Below are 10,239 nucleotides of genomic sequence, written 5' to 3' on the forward strand. Positions count from 1 at the left end.
TTGCTACATTTTGCTTTAATACCTATATGCCATTTTTCCATAGATTTATTTTACTTTTCAGTGATTATTTAATGAATTTTCTTTTTCAAATGAATGTGAAAATATTTCTAAGGTGTTACACACTTCCTAGTTAGCAATTCCGTGAGGGCTGGCTCTGTTATTGATTAGGTAAATAATATTCAAGGTTCCTTACAGCCCCAAATCTCTGATTCTGTCTCTTAGAAAAGAATGGGAGCTAATTACATGAAAAATAATAAAATACCTAGGAATAAACCTTCATAAGGAAGCAAAAGATCTGTACTCTGAAAATTGTAAGATGCTGATGGAGATTGAAGACTATACAAAGAGATGCAAAAAAAAATACTGTGTTCTTGGATTGGAAGAATCAATATTGTTAAAATCACCATACTATTCAACACAATTGACAGAGTCAATGTAATCTGTATCAAATCACCAATGGCAGGAACAAAAAATTTCAAAATTTGTATGGAAACACAAAAGACTGAACAGTCAAAGAAATCTTGAGAAAGAAAAACAAAGCTGAAAGAATCAGGCTGTCTGACTTCAGACTATACTACAAAGCTACAGTAATGAAAACAGTATGGTACTGGCACAAAAACAGGCACATGGTTCAATGAAAGCCCAGAAATAAACCCATGCACCTATGGTCAATTAATCTACAACAGAGGAGGCAAGAATATACAGTGGAGAAAAGACAGTTTTTCAATAAATGTTGATGGGAGAATTGGGCAGCTACATGGAATGAAATTAGAACATTCTCTAACACTGTCTACAAAAATCAACTCAAAATGGATTAAAGACCTAAATGTAAAACTAAATACTATAAAAACACCTGGAGGAAAACACAGGTGGAACACTTACTGACATAAATTCCAGCAATATTTTTTTTGATCCATCTCATAGAGTAATGGAAATAAAAACAAAAATAAACAAATGGGACCTAACTAAACTTAAGAGCTTTTGCACAGCAAAGAAAACCATAAACAAAATGAAAAGGCAACCTACAGAACAGAAGAAAATATTTGTAAACAAGGCAACTGACAAGGGATTCATTTCCAAAATATATGACCAGCTCACACAGCTCAATTAAAAAAAAAAAGAAGAAAGAAAGAAACTCAATCAACAAATGAGCAGAAGATCTAAATAGACATTTCTCTACAGAAGACATACAGATGGCTGACAGGCATATGAAAAATGTTCCATATCACTAATTGTTAGAGAAAGGCAAATTAAAACTGCAATGAGGTAACAACTCATACTTGTCAGAATGACTATCATCAAAAAGTTCACAAATAATAAATGCTAGAGAAAGTATGGAAAAGGATCCTTCCTACACTGCTGGTGGGAATGTAAATTGGTGTAGCCACTATGGAGAACAGTATGGAGGTTCTTTCAAAACTAAAAACCGAGTTGCTGTATGATCCTGCAACTCTACTTCTGGGCATAGATATAATTCGAAAAGATAAATGTACCCCTATGTCCAAAGCAGCACTATTTAGAATAGCCAAGACATAGAAGCAACCTAAGTGTTCATCAACAGATGAATTATTCTTAGCCATAAAAGATAATCAAATAATGACTTTGAAGTAACATGAATGGGTTTAGAGATTATCATATTAAGTGAAGTAAGTCACAGAAAGGAAAATATTATATGATACCACTTATATGTGGAATCTAAAAAAAAAATAACATAAATGATTTTATTTACAGAACAAAAGTAGATTAACAGACATAGAAAACAAACTTATGGTTACCAAAGGAAACAGTGACTGAGGGCAGGGAACTAACATATAAACAGTACTATATATAAAATAGATAACTGACAATGCCCTACTGTATAGCACACAGAACTATATTCAATCTTATAATAACTGATAATGGAAAATAATCTGAAAATTATATATACACACACACACACATACACACACACACACATATTCTGAATCACTGTCCTGAAAACCTGAAACTAACACAACACTGTAAATTAACTATATTTCCATTTAAAAAACAGTTGAACAAAGATACTGAAGAAGTTTTCTCAAAAAAAAAAAAAAAAAAAAGTTGGAAATTAGACTATAAGCCCAGGATATTCATGCCAGGTCCAGCTTAGTGATCTGCCTAGAGAGCAAACCCCACAACCTGCCATAATTTTTGAAATGTTACCATTAGAAATTCACTCTTTTGAGTTAACATGATATTTTAAAATAAAAATTTCTCTGGGTAGAGGTGACACGTATGAATCTATTAAGTATTTCCCCATTGGTATAATTCAGTTTACCATTAATTTTTCCTCAAGGCAGAACAACAGTGCATTTACTTGTTGTGGGTATTGATGGGAATGGAAAAAAAGAAAACACAGATTAAAAGTTTTAGACACAAATTTCACCTATATCAAGTTCTACCAAGACAGTCCTGAAGAGCACGATTCCTCCAGCACCATTTTCCTCTCAACCTCTGACAGCAGAGTGTATTTCCATCTGCTGGAATGCTAAGATTTTGAACTTTCTGGTGTATATAACTTTCTTTTTCATTCACAGAATATCAGAATCATACTAATATTACAATTTTTGCTTTGACTGCTATCCAAGCTGAAACTATATTTTCATAGTTGAAAATGCCCAAAGGAACTGTTTTCCATACAAAGTTAGAAATCCCTGCCCTTCAGACTTCAGACGATGTGTAGCTCTGCTATGTGTAGTGCCTCTGAGTCTTCCCTCATATCCTGGCCATGGGCAAGAATAAATTCTAGGGCTTTTAGCAACAACACTTCAGGGAAGACAATCACACAACAGAAAATATTATCTACCTCTTTGAGAGGTAGCTATTAGGTTAAAAGAGGATAATACCTACCCTCTTTTCAGAGACAGGGAGAGAGGAGGTTAGACACATTTGAGGGCCACGTTGACCAGTAAAGCTTGAGTTTTTGATACATGTTGCAATATAATGTTATGATCAAATACCAGAGGCAGATGAGATTCAAAAACAATCTCTATCACTTACTACAGATTATGACCAGGGCAAGATTATTCATCTTTCTTAAGCTTTATTTTCACTGTTTGTAAATTAATCTTCCATTTGTCCCAAATTTCACTAAATGTCTATGGTTTGCAGTAAACATGTGTCTGCTATATGAAATGTCTTATGTACTGGAACACTGGAGGCTCATAATAGAATCTATTCTTCAAAGAAGAAAATAATTCAAGAAAGTGACCAGTAGATCTTAAAGAGCTAACAAAAGTTAAATGCTCAGTCACTTCAGTCGTGTCCAATTCTTTGCAACACCATGGATCATAGACCACCAAGCTCCTCTGTCCATGAGATTTTCCGAGCAAGAATACTAGAGTGGGTTGCCATGCCCTCCTCTGGGGGATCTTCCCAATCCTGGGATTGAACCCAAGTCTCCAGTGTCTCCTGCACTGCAGGTGGATACTTTACCACGTGAGCCCTCAGAGAAGCCCAACAAAAGTTAAGTCTACTTAACTACTGTTACTACTAGTAGTACAACTATATACGAAATTTGCGTTTTAACACTTTTTTCTCTTTGACATGCATGTATTCATGAAGCAGCTTGAATACATGTTTCTAGTTTTTTCACACACCATGCAAGTGTTATTTTCATTTTACTTGCTTAGACAGAATAGCAGTTGAAAGAAGGAACAGGTAGGCCATAAACACTGGTTACAAACTGGTGCCAAAAGCTTTTCAAAAGATTTACATTAATAATGGGGACAGCATTTTCCTTTTGGTTTTTCGTTTGAGCTCAGTGGAAGCCCTCAACTTATTTATCAGTTTAGCACATATTTGTGTTTTCTCAAGGGTTTAAACACATTGCACTGCCAACAGCTGACAAACACCAGCTAAAACCTCCAGAGCAGGAGGCAGCTGAACAGGAAACACATCCTCTTCTGCTTCAGATATTTTTACCATGACAATCTGAAAGAACACCAAGCAATGACAATGATGATATATTTAAATCTCAGCTGGAATTACACACAGCTCTACAAACCAAGGCAGGAATGAAAGCAAACAGAAGCCATGACTATCCACAGGCACAACAGTCCTTTCCGGGGCTCTACTTGAAGGCAGGACACTTTTCCGTTACCTCAACTCTGCAGTGGTCACGCACAGGGCGGCCCTCTCCTCCTCGTCTGGAGCCCCAGTCAGATTGTACTTCTCACCAGTTGCTTTCATTGGAATGTGAACACACTACTTGGTCTTTAACAAGGGGATTATGCCTTGCTTCACTTAAGTTTTTAACTTTTTAAAGTGAGACATAGGCATAAGCTCATTTCCTTTTGTGGTTGCATGCTTGACAGAAGTTCTCCGGAAATACTAACTCAAGAAGTAGTAACTGGTCTACACTTCTCCTTCCGGCTATATCCTGGCAACTTTGGTATGAATACACATGACTAAACTTTTGCTGATTTAATTGTTTGTGTGCTGTGCTCAGCCACTCAGTCGTGTCTGACTCTTGCAAACCCATAGACTCTAGGCTGCCAGACTCCTCTGTCCATGGGATTCTCCAGGCAAGAATACTGGAGTGGGTAGCCATTTCCTTCTCCAGGGGATCTTCCCAACCCAAGAATCAAACCTGGGTCTCCTGCATTGCAAGTAGACACTTTATTGACTGAGCTACAAGGGAATCTTTAGACTGAAGCAATGTGAGAAGGGCATGCTTCAGCTTCAGGCCTTAAGATGTTCAATATAGAAGGTTTCTAGAAACACTGTTTCTGCTTCCTCTTTTTTTTTTTACTTGTCTTAGTCTACTCACAGGTGCAAGGTATTAGTCTCTTCACAGAATGTTATATGATCAACAGGCACTTTCAAAATGTATTTTTAAACAGACTGTTGCCTAGCTATATGTAAGTCTGCTGAGTAATTTTACAACATAACTTTTATGTTAAGTTGATTTTACAACCTAACTTTTATGTTTTATGTTTTAAGATTATATAAATCTTAAAGGAAATCAGTCTGAATATTCATTGGAAGGACTGATGTTGAAGCTGAAGCTCCAATACTTTGGCCACCTGATGCAAAGAGCTGACTCATTTGAAAAGACCTGATGCTGGGAAAGATTGAAGGCAGGAAGAGAAGGGGATGACAGAGGATAAGATGGTTGGATGGCATCACCGACTCAATAGACATGGGTTTGGGTAGACTCTGGGAGTTGGTGATGGACAGGGAGGCCTGGCATGCTGCGGTTCATGGGGTCGCAAAGAGTTGGAAACGACTAAGCGACTGAACTGAACTGAACCGAGAACACTTAAGATATACTCTGCTAGCAACTTTAAAGTATATAATCTGGTCTGTTGACTATAGTCCCCGTGCTGGACATTAAATCCCTGGAACTTGCTCAGCTTGTAACTGGAAGTGAGCATCCTCTATACATGATGGTTTTCCTACATAGTACTGGTCTTCCTAAGCCAAGAAGTATTACATACTCATAATCTTCGCACCCTCCAAAATATTCAGAAACCTTGTCATTATTCTACATTTAGAGGAACGTAAGAAATAAAATAAATGTCCTAAAATCCTATCTTGATAATCAACAGTATAAATGAACACTCAGCTGTTCTAGGTACTGGAGATGCAAAGAAAAGGTTTGTCCTCAAGAGCTTCAGAGTCTTCAAATCAAATTTCAAACATAAAAAGAAAATGAGAAGAAGGGAGGAACAAAGGAACAGTGTGCTGTCACACGATGGCATAGATGAAAAGGTAGTTGGGAGTTCAGAGAAACAGGAAAATACAGAGGTCTCAGCATCTCAAACAGTGGCATCACAGGAGTGTTGGAATTCAAGAGAAGAGGATAGATTAGAAAATCAAAAAAGAAGGAATGAATACTCTAGGCAGGAAGTTTAGGCAAGAAGAATGGCCTGAGCAAGATCTTGGGGTAGAGGATTTCATGGTAGGTTTGGGAAGGTGATGGGAGCCGGTATTTAAAGTGTTCTCTCTCTGAAAGCTTCACAGACCTCAATTAGCTAGAGAAATGGATCTAGTCTAATTCATTTCACATGATCTACTAAAAAGTACTGAGTCAGCAAGCAGTGCTAGACTTGTCTCAGTTTTAAGAAAAATGGATGAATAAAGCTCACAAGGGTAACTTAACATTGCTGTGATCATTCTCGAATGACTATATCCACCAAATATCTTTTATTTATATATGCTATGATACAATCTTTACATTAAAAAGTATACACTAATTTACTAGATGGTATAGATTCTGGATTGAAAACTCAAAAAAGAATAAAGTGTGATGAATATCAACACACTCCATTTAAGTTCCTCACTGGGTTCAATGAGAACGTACAATCCTGGGAAAAGTGACTAAATGAATTTTGAATGCAAATCATGGACATGCTTAACGATAATCATCTCTTACAATTCTTTCTTTTAAAAGCACATACACACACACACACGTGTGCGCGTGTGCATTTGCCAAGTGTGCTCCAGAATTTTTCTCCAGTTCATCCTTCCCACAGCTACTTCTCTCCAGCCAGGAGTGTTGGAATAGAGCAGGTCCTCTTTCTGCTCTATTCCTGTACCTTTTTCAAGCCCCAAACTTGTCTAACACCTCCACTTCCCCCTACACCAAGCCGTCTTTTCCACTCTGATCTCAGCACTCAATTCAAGATTCATCCAGTTCAATAAGCACTTCCTTTATCTTCTGTGATCCACACTGTCCTTAGTTTGCTTACATTTTTGTATATTGTTTTACTTATACCTGGTTTTCCTCTTCACTGTATAAGTTCTTTTTAACGGATTTTAGTCTCAGCTCAATGATAAACTACACAGTAGGGACATCTACTCTAGCTTGTGAAATTCTCAATAATTAATGTGACTGATTCGTTTAACAAATATGCATCATAACCTATTTTGTGCCAGGCAAGGCAATGAAGGTGCAGTAAGGAACCCTACAGACATGGTTCCCACTCCCTGAAATGTATGATCTCAAGGCCGTAAGTCAGAGCCATTCTTCACTTATGGGCTCTATTATTCCTATTTGCCTTGAGTGTCCACTCCTTGTCACTCCACCAATCTTTCTCTTTCATTTCCAAACCAAAACCCATTCTGGGATCTCTTTTAAGGTATTGTGCACACAGAATGTGGGCTTCCCAGGGGCACTAGTGGGAAAGAACCTGCTTGCCAATGCAGATGATGTAGAAGATGCAGGTTCGATCCCTGGGTCAGGAAGATCCCCTGGAGGAGGGCATGGCAGCCCACTGCAGTGTTCTTGCCTGGAGAACTCCATGGACAGAGGAGCCTGGTAAACTACAGTCCATAGGGTTGCAAAGAGTTGGACACAACTTAAGTGACTTACCCTGCATGCACTTTGAATGCACTTACTAAATGAGTCAAGTATGGCTAAAAATGTCATATACCCATGAATTGTGAGGAAACAACTATCATAAATCAGGAGCAATCAGATCAGATCAGATCAGTCGCTCAGTCGTGTCTGACTCTTTGCGACCCCATGAATCGCAGCACGCCAGGCCTCCCTGTCTATCACCAACTCCTGGAGTTCACTCAGACTCACGTCCATCGAGTCAGTGATGCCATCCAGCCATCTCATCCTCTGTCGTCCCCTTCTCCTCCTGCCCCCAATCCCTCCTAGCATCAGAGTCTTTTCCAATGAGTCAACCCTTCACATGAGGTGGCCAAAGTACTGGAGTTTCAGCTTTAGCATCATTCCTTCCAAAGAAATCCCAGGGCTGATCTCCTTCAGAATGGACTGGTTGGATCTTCTTGCAGTCCAAGGGACTCTCAAGAGTCTTTTCCAACACCACAGTTCAAAAGCATCAATTCTTTGGCACTCAGCCTTCTTCACAGTCCAACTCTCACATCCATACATGACCACAGGAAAAACCATAGCCTTGACTAGACGGACCTTTGTTGGCAAAGTAATGTCTCTGCTTTTGAACATGCTATCTAGGTTGGTCATAACTTTCCTTCCAAGGAGTGAGCGTCTTTTAATTTCATGGCTGCAGTCACCATCTGCAGTGATTTTGGAGCCCCCCAAAATAAAGTCTGACACTGTTTCCAATGTTAAATGTACAAAACCGAGCTTCCCCAGTTGCTCAGCAGTAAAGAACCTTCCTGTATGCAGGAGATATGGGTTTGATCTCTGGGTCAGGAATATTGCCTGGAGAAGGCAATATTGGAGGCAATAGTGGAAACCCACTCCAGTATTCTTGCCAGGAAAATCCCATGGACAGAGGAGGCTGGTGGACCACGATCCATGGGGTTGCAAAGAGTTGGACACGACTGAAGTGACTGAGCATGCATACACATACAAACCACTCATAGCATCAGCTAAAACTGCAAATAAAACCATGCTTTTTTACCTGTTGTAAGTATGAAAGGGACCACCAATACCTACCTAGCAAAACCACATCCATGTACCACATAACTGTACTTCCTTTTCAAAATATTTTGACAGTCAGTAAAAGAAAGAGCAAGAGAATCCAGTTTGGATACATTTAAAATAGAGTGTTAAGATATAATTGTCTAAATTTGAAGCATTGTCATAATAAGCCCAGAGTTTTCCTCTATCCAAGTGGGACGGGTCCAAATGTGGACACAGCCACAGACATTTCAAACCATCTTCTAGTTTGCAGCCTTTCTGAGTGGATGCTGAGTGTCTAGAGTTTGTCTCACCTGGTGGCATAGTTCTTCCCACTGCCTCTGCAGAAGCTCCATGCGTTCGTTAAGGATGGAGATATCATCTGCACTGATGTAAGCACAGAGAGCCTTCTTCAGCAGTGTCAGCTGTGCCAAGTCATCTGTCCAGCTCCCAACTGTGTTTTCCAATTCCTAGATTTTTTTTTTTAAAGAAAAGCACAAAACTTGAATACTCATGGGCATCTATCATCACCAATTTCTCAAGTGTATTTGAAATCCCTCTTAATGTCTCTGGGCTTCCAGGTGGCATCTGGGAATGCAGCAGATATGAGGCTTGGGTTTGATCCCCTGGAGGAGGGCACATCAACCCTGTACTCTTGCCTGGAGAATCCCAGGGACAGAGAAGTCTGGCAGGCTACAGTCCATAGGGTTGCAAAGAGTTGGACACAATGAAAGTGACTTGTCACTGGCACTTGATGTCACTGCCTTTGCATCCCATTCTATTTGAACACCCAAACTGTTTATCTATTGGGTTGGTCAAAAAGTTCATTCAGGTTTTTCCATCAGATGTTATGAAAAAACCTGAATGAACTTTTTGGCCAACTCAACACTTTTCTTCCTACATAATCTGATAATTTGCCAGGTTCTTCTGATATAGTACCAGGTTGCTTGCAGAATCTTTCCTAACTGGAAATGGAGATCTATTTTCCACTTCACTGACCACTTCTGATTGTTTTTCCTAGTTCAAGTTTCATCACCGTATTGATCTTACTTACTTTTTTTTTTTTAATTTTATTTTATTTTTAAACTTTACAATATTGTATTGGTTTTGCCAAATATCGAAATGAATCCGCCACAGGTATACATGTGTTCCCCATCCTGAACCCTCCTCCCTCCTCCCTCCCCATACCATCCCTCTGGGTCGTCCCAGTGCACCAGCCCCAAGCATCCAGTATCGTGATCTTACTTATTTTTAAATCAGCTTAATAAAATCCTTTACCTTTGTCTCAAGTGACGGATCATGTTTGTGAAATACTTTTTAAAAATCCAAACTACTAGATTTAACTCTCATCTTCAAACACTATCAATTGCTACAGACTTATTGATACATTGTAGCTAAAAAGATGTATTGCTGGTATTACTTGATTTAAAATAATGGGCTGAATATGTTTACTGCAGAAGAAAAGAGATCATTCAGCTACTGGTAAAATACGTATTTTGTCCTTTCGGGGAACAATTTCAGGAAAAAAAAATCCATATAATAATATTTGAATGTTTTTTCAACAGTTTTTGCAATGCTTTGAACAGATGACTAGTTTTAAAATTTGTATAGCTCTTGCTTTTTGCCAGCTGTTGATGTTTTTAGATTCCAGCCAATTTTGTTCATGAATAGAATATTTCACATGGCTTTTACCTTCTCTTTTGTCTCATTAAACAGGAGACAAGTTTCCAAAGGCAAAGGCAATTAACGATAGTCTGAGGCTAACTTCTCAGGCAATTTAAGCAAACTAGGTTTTAGCCAGAATTTTCTAGGTAATTGCTTTGTTTTGCTGCTAAGGTGGTTTGGGGGAAAGAGTAGCAGGACCGAAATGCATCCTT

The 10,239-nt window shown here is 38.7% G+C and overlaps 1 protein-coding gene across 1 annotated transcript in view; it reads right to left on the reverse strand.

The window, feature by feature from the left end:
* The window catches only part of SYNE1 (spectrin repeat containing, nuclear envelope 1), a 501,723-nt gene that overhangs the window by 77,320 nt on the left and 414,164 nt on the right, over positions 1 to 10,239 (reverse strand). The window contains exon 129 of the mRNA XM_010840908.1: positions 8,677 to 8,832. Within this exon, the coding sequence (XP_010839210.1) occupies positions 8,677 to 8,832 (156 nt within the window). The remainder of the gene's footprint in view (positions 1 to 8,676; positions 8,833 to 10,239) is intronic.

Source organism: Bison bison, unplaced genomic scaffold (assembly GCF_000754665.1).
Source record: "Bison bison bison isolate TAMUID 2011002044 unplaced genomic scaffold, Bison_UMD1.0 scf7180017864148, whole genome shotgun sequence".
NCBI lineage: Eukaryota > Metazoa > Chordata > Mammalia > Artiodactyla > Bovidae > Bison > Bison bison.